The 13,984-nt window shown below is 60.1% G+C and overlaps 2 protein-coding genes across 6 annotated transcripts in view; both read left to right on the top strand.

The window, feature by feature from the left end:
- The window catches only part of MGRN1 (mahogunin ring finger 1), a 50,406-nt gene extending 39,690 nt beyond the window's left edge, over nucleotides 1-10,716 (top strand). For 2 of the 5 annotated variants that reach the window (XM_054644062.2, XM_054644064.2), the window contains 8 exons: nucleotides 344-503; nucleotides 3,176-3,285; nucleotides 6,466-6,689; nucleotides 7,688-7,811; nucleotides 8,285-8,334; nucleotides 8,933-9,033; nucleotides 9,557-9,601; nucleotides 10,072-10,716. In XM_054644062.2, the coding sequence (XP_054500037.2) occupies nucleotides 344-503; nucleotides 3,176-3,285; nucleotides 6,466-6,689; nucleotides 7,688-7,811; nucleotides 8,285-8,334; nucleotides 8,933-9,033; nucleotides 9,557-9,597 (810 nt within the window). In that variant the 3' untranslated portion in view covers nucleotides 9,598-9,601; nucleotides 10,072-10,716. Of the gene's footprint in view, nucleotides 1-343; nucleotides 504-3,175; nucleotides 3,286-6,465; nucleotides 6,690-7,687; nucleotides 7,812-8,284; nucleotides 8,335-8,932; nucleotides 9,034-9,461; nucleotides 9,494-9,556; nucleotides 9,602-10,071 lie in introns of those variants that run through there. The other 3 variants (XM_054644060.2, XM_054644061.2, XM_077186758.1) reach the window with 2 other exon arrangements.
- Nucleotides 10,717-11,138: 422 nt separating this feature from the next.
- NUDT16L1 (nudix hydrolase 16 like 1) lies at nucleotides 11,139-13,925 on the top strand. Its single transcript, XM_054644065.2, has 3 exons — nucleotides 11,139-11,412; nucleotides 11,788-12,048; nucleotides 12,977-13,925. The coding sequence occupies exons 1-3, from the start codon at nucleotides 11,188-11,190 to the stop codon at nucleotides 13,373-13,375; spliced, it is 885 nt and encodes a 294-aa protein (XP_054500040.1). The 5' UTR covers nucleotides 11,139-11,187; the 3' UTR covers nucleotides 13,376-13,925.
- The last annotated feature ends 59 nt before the right edge of the window (nucleotides 13,926-13,984 follow it).

The raw sequence follows: 13,984 nt of genomic DNA, 5'->3' as shown, positions 1-13,984 counted from the left end.
GAGTTCACTTCCCTATTGACCCTGGAGCCACCAGGATGGGAGGCAGGAGCTTGTTCCTGGTCAGCCTCAGTCAAGGAGATCCCTGCCCCAAAATGGGCCCCCTCTGAACAGAACATGGCTGTGGGGAAGGACAACTCTGCCATGAATTCCCAGTGCCCTGAAAGGAAGGAGTGTGAGCAGGACTGTGTGGGCGACAGTTTGCCCTCCTTGAGGAACCCCTGCTGAGAGCTGCAAAAAGAGAATTTCCAGACTTTTGGGTGGGAAATTCCCCCAGGCTCCTGTCCCTTGGCAGCTTGGCCCAGCCCCCAGCACTGCCAGGCCAACCCTTTGCCTCTCCTTGCAGCCTTCAGACGACGAGAACAGCGACAACAGCAACGAGTGCGTGGTGTGCCTGTCGGACCTGCGGGACACCCTGATCCTGCCCTGCCGCCACCTCTGCCTCTGCAACTCCTGCGCCGACACGCTGCGCTACCAGGCCAACAACTGCCCCATCTGCAGGCTGCGTGAGTGCCCCAAACACCAGGCCAGCAACTGCCCCATCTGTGGGGTCTGAGTGCCCCAAACACCAGGCCAGCAACTGCCCCATCTGCAGGGTCTGAGTGCCCCAAACACCAGGCCAACAACTGCCCCATCTGCAGGCTGCGTGAGTGCCCCAAACACCAGGCCAACAACTGCCCCATCTGTGGGGTCTGAGTGCCCCAAACACCGGGCCAGCAACTGCCCCATCTGCAGGGTCTGTGAGTGCCCCAGCCACAGGCCAACAACTGCCCCATCTGCAGGGTCTGAGTGCCCCAAATACCAGGCCAACAACTGCCCCATCTGCGGGGTCTGAGTGCCCCAAACACGAGGCCAGCAACTGCCCCATCTGTGGGCTCCCTGAGTGCCCTGGTGTCGTGGTTTGAACAGACAGGTGTCTGCTAAGGAAGGCAGGAGCCTCCCCTGAACTGGAAAATGTAAATGCCCTCCCTCTGAATTGTTCTAATTTTGAATTTAAGAGGGCTCTCAGCAAAGATATGGGAGCAGGAATAACAGTTCTTTATTCGGGAAGAAAGTTAAAATAAAATAAAGATGCAATAATACAAAACAACACTGGCAGAGTCAGAATAGGAGCTGACCCCCTGTGTGTCAGGGTGGTGGCACAGCCCCATCCCATGGTGGCTCAGCCCTCCTGCAGTGCCAGCTGTGGTTCTGTCAGAGCAGTGATCCTGTAGAAGGGTGGAGTTTTCCTCTGCAGGTCCAGGGGTCGGGTAGATGGGCCTGGTCTTCCTCAGAATGCAGTGGGCAAAGGCTGCTGTGCTGTGCCAGGCTCAGATTGGATCCAGGTAGGAATGCTTGGCTCCTCCCCTGGGCGCAGCATCTCCCCATGGGATGATGGAATTGGATCAGCCCTGCAGGGACACTCAGTGGCCATGGACAGCAGAGATCTCCTGCAGGGAGGATTGGCTGGGGGAGAGATAAAGAGAAAACTGCCCCATGAACAGCAGATAAGTGCCCCATCAGACAGGAATAGAACACACACCCCCACTTCCAGCCTAAGACACCTGGCCCTGCCCTGGCTCCTGGGAGGATGAGCCTCTTTTCAGTACCCCACCCCAAGGCTCAGCATTGTGCTGCTGCTCTCACTGGAACCCAGAATAAATGTCCTCAGTCAGGAGAGGAGAATGGCTCTGGCCAGTGCCTCCCTGGCCACTCAGCCTCTCCCTGGGGTGGATGTGAACGTACAGGTGCTCTGGGCTGTGCCATGTCAGGAGTTTTTGTGTTTTGGTGAAGATGATGGAAAATCCCCAAAGGAAGGGCTGGAGAAGCTTTATCCTGAGGGTATCTGGCTGAGAGAGCAGCCAGCACCAATGGAGGGGTGTCCAAGTACACAGCATGATTTTTTTTAATCTTCTGGCAACCTTACCTGGATTTCACCAGGAGGCAGGGATGAGGTAACAGTCAGTTTGGAGTCTTTTGCTCTGCCAGGAATTAGGAGGATTTGCTTGACCCCTGCATTGCTCAGCTCCCAAAAGATGGAAAAACTTAAATACATGTTTTGGCACTCAGGCAGCATTTGCTGAATTCTGTGTTTTTTCTCAAAAGCACAGGAGGCCCTTGAGAATTTTGTGTTTCTGCTGGAAGGGGCAGAGTGTGTGTTTTACCCCCTGGTCTCTGAGGTATTTGATTGTTTCTAACTGACAATTCTCAGGGAAAGAAATAAAGAGCCTAAGACGGATGTTTGGCCTGAGAAATTAAGTCCAAACAGTCCAAACATGGCAAAGAGCAGTAACCAAAAGCAAGATCTTACCAGAGGAAGTGCCAGACAGCTTTGACTATAAGTAGCACATCATAAAACAGAGGAACAGCATTGTCTCATCTGCAGGCTGGAGGGGAGTAGGTTGTATTTGTTTGGAAAATGTCCCCATATCTCAGACTTCCTGGGAATCTGCTTCTGGGGAGTGCAGAGGCAGCAAGGATAGATTTGTACCTCTGTTCTCTGGCTCTAGGCTGATCTTGAAGGGGTTTGGTGCAACAAGAACTAGGAGGATGCCTGGCAGGTGCTCACAGCTGCATCAGAACAGATGTCTGGCTCGTTTGTGTGTGCCCTTGGCACAGAGGAACAAGCAATATTCAAGATCTGCAGGGAGTGGAGATCAAAGCTCTGCTGGTGTTAGGACTGAGGGGTGGCTGTGCTGGAGACAAGAGTGCAGCCACTAACCCTTCAGCTGGAGCCTTTCACCACCACAGCTGGACCCCAGGGCTGAGGTTTGTGGCGTCTGAAGGAACCCAGAGGGGATTTAATGAGTTCCCCACCCAACCTGTAGCATGCAGTGCACTCCTGAGGGCAAGCTCATGGTTTTCTTACTGTGTTGTTGTGACCTACCCTTAAGGAGAACTTCTCTGGGCTTCTGCACTTGCAGAGTAGCTGAAGCACCCTGTCCATGACTGTACTGGGGCAGGCAGTGCCTGTTCTCCACAAGGGCTCTGTGCATCCAGACTTTCAGCCAGCAGATCCTTCCCTGTGTAGATCAATGGGAGCCTGACCCCATCACTTGGCTTTGGGGCGCTCCATGGCCCCACTCCCCACACTCAGGGGAGCTCCTTCATGCCCACAGTGTGTCTGTGGCAGGGCAGGAGCCCTGGCCTGGCCTGGCCCTGCTGGGCTGTGCAGTCACCACCTCCTGTTCTCTCCTAGCCTTCCGTGCCCTGCTGCAGATCCGGGCGGTGAGGAAGAAGCCGGGGGCTCTGTCACCAGTGTCCTTCAGCCCTGTCCTGGCACAGAGTGTGGACCATGATGAGCACTCTGTAAGTACCTCTGACCCCTGTACAAAGCCTGCCTGCTGCTCTCAGCCTCAGCAAGCAGCTGCTGGCTGCATGAGTTGCTTGGGCTGATGGCTGGGACCTCAGGAGGTTTGGTCACACCTTTCACTGAGGGCTTCCCAAGCAGTGCTGCCTTTTCTTATCAACACAACTGGATTAGAGGAAACAAACCCACAGAAATCTCAGGTTTCTTGTTGCCTGGCCCAACAGAAAAGTGGCAAACTCTGGGCATGACAGGGTGGGAGCTGTGAAAACAGGGCAGAGGGGTTCCAGTTTGACTTGCACACACATCTCTGTGGCAGCACACAGATAAAATACCCTTGGCACTGGGGTTCCCAGCATGGGAGTAGAAGGGCCTCCTTGTGGCAGCTTCCCTGGGTGTCTTGGCATGCATCTGAGGGAGTGTGGGATGGGAAGTGTTGTGCTGGTGGCCTCAGGGCCCAGTTGCATGTCCCAGTGTGGGAAGGGCAGCTGCTCTCTGCCTGAGCAGTGCTGTTGCACATCTGGCTCTGGTGAGACACCAAGATTAGAATGAAGAGAAGGACAAGTGTATCTAGATCATCCTACAGGCTTGCATGGGAACAGATACTGTCACAGAAAAAGGTTGGGTTTATCCATCTGCCCTCTGCTGCCTCCAGCTGGGGCTGAGGAATAGGGGGGTGAAGGCCTGAGGGTTGTGAAGCAGAGCGTGGTGTGTGGAGGACACGGGTGCTGTCACCTGCAGCGAGGTGAGGAGATGCTGTGTGTCTCTTCCTGTCACTTAACCTCAAGAAACAACTTCTTTAAAACATGGTTTTCTCTTGACAGCACCCCTTTAAACCCCTTAAGGTGAGCTCTGTCTCCCTGCCCAGCAGGAAGCCTAGGAGGGAAGTAAGAACAGTAAGTGGACTTGGCTGGTTGCACTTGGCAGCTCTGTGCCAGCAGTGTCACCTGCACGTGGCAGTGTCACCACGAGGGCTTGCTGACACGCTGGGTTTGGCCTGTGCCCCTGCCAGGCTGTGACACTCCACGTCCCTCACATTGGCAGTGAGATGCTCACACCCTGCACAGATGATCACTGACATCCCTGGTTTGCCTGTGGAGGAACGAGCCAGAAGGAAGCAGCTTGGCACAGGGCTCTGATGCTGACTCTCAGGGACTGTCCCCTGGCTGATTTATGGTTCCTGGCCAAGATGTTTTCACAGCTTCATAGGACTGTGGGCAAGCTGCAGTCCCCACAGCTCACCCAAAAGCTTCCTTGCACTTACCTCATCCCCTTGGCAGTTTGGTGTGGGCACATCTTGGTGTGGTTTGTGGTGCTGGCATGTAGAGGTGCAGCTGGAGCTGGTCTTGCATTCAGGCTGGTTTGCTTTTACAGGAACAGGAAGGATGGAGCTTGTCTTGGCTGGGGAGCCTCTGAGTGGGTTTGGCAGTGTGTAACTGGAGTGCTGTGCTGGGGACAGCATGAATGGCAATTGTGGGGCTCCAGGAGCTGGGAAGGGGAAACCTGAGGGAGCCCCCAGGCCAGGCAGGCTGTTTGTGCCCTCTTTGTTTACTCCCATCAAATGCAGCCATGGCTGTCATCTCTATCAAGGACGTTGCAGTTTTCTTTTGCTCAAGCCAGCTCAGATGCTCAGCCTTGTAGGAACATGACTTGCTGGGCTTGAGGGTCTGCAGAAAACCTGGTGCTGGTTCAGGTTTGAACCCATTCTGGCTTGACCTGGCTCTCTGCAAGGCTCCCACAGGCACTGGCAGTGTTCCTGGGGTCATGGTGTGAGTGTCCCTCAAGGGAGTGGTGTCCCAGTGAGGGGGTCCTAGCCATTGGTGGGAAATCCTCCTCCAGCCTCTGAGCTGTGCTGTGCAACCTGAACTTTTACCACAGCAACAGGCAGCCTTTGAGCCCTCAGGGCCTGCTCTGCACAGCCAGGAGAAAAAGCCCCAAACAGGAATCCAGGGGAGTTTGTCTCCCTGACTTTTCTCTACACAGAATAGCACAGCTGGGCTGCTGTCTGCAGATGAAAAGTTTTTGGAGATGGCTTTTGGCCCCACCACCTACAGCTGGCAGCAGCTGGGAACCCATTCCTTGTTTAGCTGAGCTGTTTATCTTCAAAGCTCATAACCCTCACAGAACCAGTCCTGGGATGTGGGTTGGGGATTGACCCCACTCATTCTTCCCTCCCCATCAGACCCAACTCCTCCTGTGAGCACAGGTGAGTCAGTTCAGTACTCAGCTCTCACCAAACAGGGGCTGTGTTGGAGGACCAGGCTGCTGGGCAGGTTCAGCTGCACGTGTGACTGGGACATGGGACACACAAGCTGTGGAGGTTCATGGCCAGCCTTAGCAGCATGGTGCCATCCTCTGTACAACTTAGAACCACCTCCTTGAGGACACAGGGCTGAAACATCTCAATTTAATGTAGCCTCAACTGTGGGAGTGTCACCTCTTGATTTGCATCAGACTGGGCTGAACTGCCTGTGGCCTCCTGGGCTGCAGCATAAACCCCATTTTTCTCTGGGTCCACAGGGTCTTTATGATCAGGAGGATTTTTGGAGTTAAACCTGTGTTGATTTGCAAGGGTCCCTTTGAGAGGCAGCTTTGTGATTAACAGAGGGAATGGGAATTGGTGTGGTTTTCCTTCCTCCTTACAAGGTCAGTGGTTCTGTGATCCCTTTCCTGCCTTTTAGCAGAGGTGAATGTGCATGGAGCCAGTGTTAGCAGCTGAGAGCACATGGGAGAAGTGGGGTAGGCTTCAAGAACCATCTCTCAGCTGGTGCACACATGCTCCCCTCCTTCAGCTCTGCCTTGGTGACACTGGTGGTGCTGTGAAACAGCTGCATGTTCCATGGCTGGGAGCACAAGTGGGATGTTCATTGAGCTGGAAAGGTCTCTGAACCACTGGAGGAGCTTTCGGGGAAAAAAAAATCCAAACATATTTTATAGAAGCTTTTTAGGAGCCTGCTGCCTCACCCTCCTTGCCCAGCTCTTGAAAGCACATCAGGGGGATGCCCAATCTCTCAAGCACAGCTCTGGGAACTTGCCTGGAGCATCACCAGCATTCCCTGAGGGGATTTTGTGGCTGTCCAGGGAAGGAGCCGAGGTGGCTGTGGGGATGGGCTGCCTGGGGGGCAGGGGGCTTTCCATCCTGGTGGTATTTCCCTAACATCTCCCCTGTTTCTCACGTGCAGAGCTCTGACAACATCCCCGCAGGCTACGAGCCCATCTCGCTGCTGGAGGCGCTGAATGGGCTGCGCTCCGTGTCGCCCTCGCTGCCCTCGGCCCCTCTCTACGACGAGATCTCCTACTCGGGGGTGGTGGATGGGATGGCCCCTGCCAGCCGCCCCCTCGGGGCCATGGACAGAGCCCTGGAGGGTGCCCACCAAAAGGGCAAGCGCAGCAAGTCTCCAGACAGGTCAGCAGGGCACGGGGTCACTCCTCTTGCAGGCCCTGAGGTTTGGTGGCCACACATGCTGGGAGCCAGGAGAGGGCTCTGGCTGGTCCTGTCACTGCTAGCACAGCTAACTCAGAGTTTTAGGAGGACAGCAGGTACTTGTGCCAGGGAGGGAATGGGGACATTGTCCCTGTGTTCAGCCTGAGGTTACAGCTCGTGTGTCCTGAGGGCTGGCTCTGTCACCAAAAGAAAGAGGATTTTTGAGCCCTTTTTAAGGAGAATTTAATCATAGAATCACAAAATGGTTTGCATTGGGAAGGGCCATAAAGCTCATCTCATTGCATCTCCCCACTGTGGACAGACAACTTCCACTATCCCAGGCTCCAAGCTCTCTCCAGCCTGGCCTTGGACACTTCCAGGGATGGAGCAGCCACAGCTTCTCTGGGCAATCTGTGCCAGGGCCTCACCACCCCCAGAGTAAAGACTTCAGATGGAAATGTCTCCTTTCCAATGCACTTAGTTCTAGAATTTACATTTGATGTCCAAACCTCATTGGATTTCAGCTTTCCATGGGGCTCCTCAGGAGCAAAGGAATGGGGGGTGACCTGGATTTCAGAGCACAAAGTGCTGAATGGAGATCGTGTAGTTCTTGTCTGAAGGCTCCTGTTGGCCCTGTGATGGAGGGGTTAGGTGAGGATATGGGGCTGCTCAGATCAGACTGGGTTTGCTCCTGGCACTCCTCACTGTGCTCCAGCCCAGATTTTCACCTGGGAAGGGGGCCCTGAAAGTGTGAGAAGCAGTGTGGGACCTGGGCTCTTGTTGCTGTGCTGGAGTTTGGCACTCTTGGCTCTGTCCCACCCTGCTGCTGCTGTTCTCTGTGTGGCCAGTACTGGAGGCCCTGGTGAATTCAGCTCCCCAGTCTGAGCTCCTGCTTATGAGAGTTGGCTTGTGCTGCCCCCATGTCCTCCAGGCCCCAGGGTGCTGGGAACTCCCTGCAAATGGAGTTTCTCTTGCTGCAGCACACTACGGTCTCCCTCATCCCCAATCCACGAGGAGGATGAGGAGAAGCTCTCCGAGGACTCCGACTCGCAGGCGGTGCTGAGCGGGGGTGAGCTGGTCCTGAGGGAGACCAGCTCTCCAGAGGTAAGATGTGCTCTGCTGGGGGGGCTTCTGAGCCTCAGCTCTTCTGGGGGGCTTCTGGGACATGGAAGTGCCTCCTGAAGAACCATTGCCCCGAGCCAAGAGTATTGGCTGCTTTGTTTACCCCTAAAGCTCCATGGGGAAGGATGTAGCCACTCCCTGTGCTCCTGACACCTCTTGGGGAGTGGAAAACCACTCAGCTGGAGCCATGGCAGAGCTCACCTTCCCCAGCATCCTGGGCAAGCCCAGCAGTGTTTGGGGCAGGGTGGGAGCTGGGCATTAGGAGCTTCCAGTGCCCACTGCTGGTAAGACCCCTCCATCCCAGCCTGTGGTGCTACAGCACTGGGGCAGCCCCCTGCTCCTGCTGTGGAACCAGCCCTGGCCCTGAGCACAGCTCCCTGGAGGAAGCCAGAGCAGGAGAATGGCACAGCAAAGGCTCCAGCTGCAGAAATAACCTGTGCTGTCCCTCCTTACAGAGCGTGGCAGGAGAAGAGATGGAGGAGGCCTCATCGGTGCAGCAGGGTAGGTGTGGGTGCAGCCAGACCTCAGCTCGGTGTTCAGTGCTGTTGTGGTGGGACAGGGACAACTGGGGAATGAACAAATGAGTTCAGAAACATCCAGCCCCCTAAGTCCATCTCTGAGGCTCTGTTCTTCACCAGGGAAGGGTGCTAGGGTCTTTTCTTGGAGGTGAGGGAGTGAAATCCAGAGGTCTCTCTGGTTTATTTGCCAAGCATCCCACCTTGCTCTGAGCTTTACTCGAGTAGAGCTTTCCATGCTATGAGCTCTTCTTGCACTGCGGAGAACACCACTGGGGTCCTGGGGACAGCACATCCACGGTACTGGGCACACAGGATGGGTCTCTGGGTCCTTGGGATGGGTCTCTGGTGCTCAGTCAGCACCCAGACAGGAGTGGTGGGCACGGTTTGGGCCATGAGGCTGCACGTGAGGAGGTGGCCCTGTGGCACTGTGACCCGGGCCAATGTCACCAGCACTCCTGGCACATCAGTGGGGCTGGGGGGGGCCTGGGGAGCTTCCTCACATCAAGATCTGGACCCACTCTGGCTGTGAGCGCCCTGACCCGTGCTGGGGGCTGAGGGGCCGCGCTCTGGGCTGGTTCCAGGTAGCCGCCCGCCCTCGGTGGAAGATGTGCTGCAGGACGGCGGCTGCGAGAGCCGGAGCCTGACGCGCTCCGAGAGCGACGCCCCGGTCGATGTCTTCCTGCCAGGTAACGGCCGCGCCGTTGGGGCCGGGGCTGCCCCCAGGGCCGGGGGTCTGTGCAGCTGTGTCCCACAGCCCTGGCACGGGACTGGAACGGGTCTGGAACGCTCCTGCACCAACAGTGGGCTGGGTGGGTGGTGGGCAAGGGGGGCTTACACAGAGGTGACTTGGCCCCCTTCTCACTCCTCCTCCTCCCTCACCCTCGTGTCTCTGTCCTTCCCCTCCTTTCTTCTCTTTGGGCCACAGCTGCTCCCAGCACAGCTCTGTGTGACAAAGGCCTCCTGTGTGCTCCCGAGTGTGCTCCTGCTTTGGGGTGAGGGAGGGGAGCAGTCTGGGCCAGCAGCTGGGGGCTGGGGCAGTGTTGTCACGGCAGGGAGGGTCCCAGGGTGCCGTGGGACCCTGCGCTGGCCTCACCTCTGACTGTTGTCGTTGCAGCCTGTTTTCTTCCGTAGAGTTGCAGTCTGTTCTGAGTTACCTCTCTAATGTCTCCTTCCCTCTCTGTCTGCCTTCCTCCCTCCTGTCTTGGGCAGCACTTGGTCCTGATTCCTGCTCTGTTGGTATAGAGGAGTAAGCTGGTACGTCTTCTCGTTCTTCTTATGCATTCCTGTTGTGTGGGGCAACAGGGCCCTCCTGGGAGTGCTGGCAGAGAGCAGGGACGGGGCTGGTTCTGTCCATCGGGGCAGGGAAGGAGGGGCAGCAAACCAGCCAGGCTGCACTGCTGCCTCTGCCCTCGCTACCTTCCCATTCCTGGCACAGCATTCCTGCTGCCCCTGAGTGCCAGGACACCAGGCTGGGCAGCAGAAACCTCTCCCCACTGCTGAGCGAGGGCCCTGCTGCCTCCTGTGCACCACCAACATCCAGGCCCTGCTGGCTTCTCCCAGGCTGTGGCAGTGTCCCCCCTCAGTGTCCTGTGTCACTCAGCCTGCACCTGAGGGGATGAGCGGTTGGCTCCAGCCCTATCTCCTGTGCTCAGTGTAGGGTGGGAGGGATGCTGAGCCCCGACAGGGCTCCCATTGCTGGGACTGAACTCCCTGTCCTCACCCAGGGTCGTCCGACTTCACCAAGACGCTCCCCGTCCGCGGCACCGGCAGCCCCACGCAGCCCCTTCTCTTCGAGCAGACCCGTCTGCACCTGGAGGACGAGCAGAGCCTTTCGTGAGCGGGGCCGGGCCCTGCCCGTGCCGCCGGGCCCGCCGGGCTCTCCGGGACGCAGCGCGGGGTGTCTGTGGCACGGACACGGTTTCGGCACAGCCTGTGCATGTTTCCTGGCGGTGGGTAGGGGCTGGTGTCGTGTTTGTCCGTGGGAGGTGTCTGTGGGGCCGGGGCGGGGTTTTTGGTCCGAGTCGGCTGATGAAGGACACTACGATGTATATTTTGTACTTACCGAGCACAGCCCTTTGCTGTCACTGCCCTGTACATAGCTGTGGCCCTCCCTGCCTTGCCGGGCCGCAGGGCTCCGCGGCAGCGGGGGAATGCGGGGGTCAGCCCCGGCCCGGCCCGAGGTAGTCACGGGGGGGACGGGGGGGTCCAGCCCCGCCCCGGCCCGTTCGGGGTGACCCCCACGCCCCCCGTTCCCGCAGAGCCCGGCGCTGCCCACGCCGTGTGCCTTGTTCTGCTTCTGCGGGGGGTCCCGGGGCACGTCCCCCCCCCCCTCCCCGTCTATGTTTGTAGTAATAAACCCGTGGAGCAGCCACGCGAGTCCGTGTGCACCGGGGGCACAGGGGGGGAGCGGGAGGGAGAAGCGCGGCTCCGGCCGGGGGGCGGGGGCGGGGGGCGGGGCTAATGGGCAGGGGGCGGGAATTGGGGCGGGGCCAAGGTGGGGGGAGGTCTCGTTCGTTCCCGCCCCCGCCTCCTTCCCGGCATGCCCTTCGTCGCCCCTCCTTCCCCCCCGCGCTTCGCTGCGATTGGCCGCGCGCGCCACCGGACCCCGCGCGCGGCGCTGCCCTAATAAGGCGAGCGGCGCGCGCAACCCGCCCGCCCCTCATTGACGGCCCGCCGCCTGCCCCGCCTCTGGCGCGCGCGGCGATTGGCAGGAGCCGCCGAGAGCCCATTGGCTCTGCGGCGCGCGGCGCGCTCCCATTGGCCGAAGCGAGCGGCGGTCCCGCCCCCGCGGCGTCGTGGGCGCGGCGCGTGCGCGGAGCGGGCGGCGGTGGCGCGAGGCGATGGCGGCCGTGGGGACGATGGCGGCCATGGGCCCGCTGCCCGCCATGGGCGCGCTGCCGCCCCTGCCCACTCTCGGCGTGCCCGGCGTGCCCGAGCTGAAACCGCTGACGCGCTACGAGGCGATGCGGCTCGGCCCGGGCTGGAGCCACTCCTGCCACGCCATGCTATACGCGCCCAACCCGGGCATGCTGTTCGGCCGCATCCCGCTGCGCTACGCCGTGCTGGTGAGGGGGGGGGCGAGGCCGGGCCGGGGCCGGGAGCAGGGCGGCGGCGGGCGGGCCCTCGGGCTGGGTCGGGGCCCACGGGGCTGGGTCGGGCCGCGGGCTCCGGGGGCGGCGGGCTGAGGGGCGGTGGCTCCGCGGTAGTTCCCGTTCAGGGCGGTAGAATCAGGCTGGGCCCGAGGGCTTGTGCGGCCGGGGCGCGGAGCCCCGACGGCCGGGCCGCTGTCGGTGAATGGTCCTGGATGCGCCGGAGCCGGTAGTGCCGCGACGGAGCGGCCGCGACGCCTCCCGCGCTCCTCCGAAGGCCTCCGTGATGCCCCCTCGCCCCCCGCCGGGGGCCGCGCCGTGCCCCATTAACACCCTGCGCCTCTATTGCAGATGCAGATGCGATTTGACGGACTGCTGGGCTTTCCCGGGGGGTTCGTGGATCGCCGTTACTGGTCCCTGGAGGACGGTCTGAATCGGGTGCTGGGCTTGGGTTTAGGCTGTGTGCGCCTGACGGAAGCTGACTATCTGTGCTCGCACCTGACAGAGGGGCCACATCGCGTGGTGGCACACTTCTACGCCAGGCAGCTCACCCTGGAGGAGCTGCACACCATCGAGATCAGCGCGGTGCATTCCCGAGACCACGGGATGGAGGTGGGACACCCGGGAGGGGTGTGCGAGCTCTCACTTAGCCCAGGGAAGGCGCCGCTTCCCTCCTGGGTCTGCCGGGCTGCCCTTGCCAGCCCGGCCGGGGAATGCACCGCAGGTAGAGCTGCCGGGGCAGGTGCCCGCACCGCCCGTGGCATCGGCGTTAGGGACCGTGGCCGGGGTCGTGCCGCAGGCTCCAGAGCGTAGCGAGCTTGAGCTCCAGCTTTTCCCGGTGTCCACCCACGCAGGGATGAGCCCCGTGTTACCGCTCGGCCTCAGGATGTGGGCGAGGGCCGTTTGCAGCTGGGGGGATCTCCCCCTGCCCCGGGCTGAGTGCCCCGGACTGGACCGTGACCTCGGTTGGTGATGTCGCTGTGACCCGAGTTCCTCCCCTGCGGGGGGCGCCTTCCTGCTCGCGGGCAGCCAGGTCCGGCTGGTGGCCGGGGCAGAGCGGGAGAGCCAGGGCCTCCCCCCGCGCCCCCGGGGCGCTCGGTGGGTGTCGGCAGCCGTGCGAGCTGCAGAGGCAGCGGGCTCGGGGTTGTGGCCTGGTAGAGGGGGACTCGTGGGTCAGCCGTGGTGTCCCCACGCAGGGCACGGCTGCAGGGGCAAGTGGGACTCCCCATAGTGGCCTGGGGCAGCGGGATCCCTCCAAAGGGGCAGCAGGGGGAGCAGAGCCAGGGCTGGGCTGAGGGGCTGGGCAGGGAGAGCAGGGCCCTGGGGGTTTGGGAAGGGGCAGTGAAGGGGCTCAGGGGGGCTGAGGGCAGCAAGGGCAGGGGCTGGTGTGGGAGGGAGGGGCAGGACCTGGCGCAGGGGCAGGGTGAGCCTGGGCCGAGGGCTGGCGGGCACTGGGTGCGGGTGTGGGGCAGAGGGGGTGCAGGGCAGGGGGGGCTGGTGCTGCTGTAGCCCCTGCTGAGCTGTGCCCGTGCTATTGCAGGTGATGGGCATGGTCCGTGTGCCCCTCTACACCCAGAAAGATCGCATGGGCGGGCTGCCCAACTTCCTGGCCAACTCCTTCGTAGGAACGGCCAAGTTCCAGCTCCTGTTTGCCCTGAAGATCCTGAACATGGTGCCGGAGGAGAAGCTGGCCGAGGCCGTGGCTGCCACGCAGAGGCCGAAGAAGGGGGCCCTCGACCACACCGGAGGGGCAGCAGGACACCACCACAAGGCGGGCAACGAGCTGGCTCGAGCGGGCAATGAGCTGGGAGAGAGGGCAGAGCACCCGGGCATGCTGCACGGGGGGGCTGAGCAGCACCTGGTGGGGCTGGAGGGCGAGGCTGAGGCGCTGGAGCAGCAGGTGGGGCTGGGTGACGAGCAGGGCGAGGGGATGGAGTGACGGCGCCGTGGTGGTGCTCCATTAAAAGTGGGTGAGCTGAGAGACTTCTAACTTTGCGACCCGTGGCTGGCTGCAGTGGCTGCCCACGAGATCCCACTGCCCAGCCGGGAGGGGTTGGGTTTGTCTAAAGCAGGGAAAAGCGATTTTATTTTTATGGCCATTAAACTCTTAGCGAGCTTCCCAGATCAACCTGCACAGCCCCTGCAGAGAGTTCATGTGCTTACGTGAGGGCGCCAGAGCCTTAGAATAACGCTTTGATTTCAGGGACACACTGCTGCTGTCAGGTCCCCCTTTCATTTGTAAGGAACAAAACATCCAATTTTTTAAATGCCCCGTCTTGACTTGGACGTGGCTGTGTTGACACTGGGCACAGCTGAGGCCTGGGGCTTCTGGTCAAGCACCTCTGCCCATGTTAGTGGCCAGCGTGCTGGCACAATGGGGCAGCCGTGCCATGAATTCCCTCTGGGGCGTTGGGGATGCTCATATGGGTCCCTACCTGGAGATCTGTGGGAGCAGGAAAGTGGAATAAATGGCTTTGCTGAAAGTTTAACACTTGGGATCATTCTTGAGGGCTGGTGCAGAGCTGGGCAGGGTGTGGGGGAGCACAGA

The sequence above is a fragment of the Agelaius phoeniceus genome, chromosome 16, assembly GCF_051311805.1.
Source record: "Agelaius phoeniceus isolate bAgePho1 chromosome 16, bAgePho1.hap1, whole genome shotgun sequence".
NCBI classification, from domain to species: Eukaryota; Metazoa; Chordata; class Aves; order Passeriformes; family Icteridae; genus Agelaius; species Agelaius phoeniceus.
The sequence above is the reverse complement of the archived record's forward strand: the minus strand, read 5'-3'. Positions and strand labels throughout refer to the sequence as shown.

Excerpts from the sequence above, each read along its gene's own strand:
- NUDT16L1 (XM_054644065.2), top strand. The coding sequence starts at position 11,188 with ATGGCGGCCGTGGGGACGATGGCGGCCATGGGCCCGCTGCCCGCCATG. Across the intron at positions 11,413-11,787 it reads CGCTGCGCTACGCCGTGCTG|ATGCAGATGCGATTTGACGG; the intron begins GTGAGGGGGGGG and ends CCTCTATTGCAG. Across the intron at positions 12,049-12,976 it reads CCCGAGACCACGGGATGGAG|GTGATGGGCATGGTCCGTGT; the intron begins GTGGGACACCCG and ends GTGCTATTGCAG.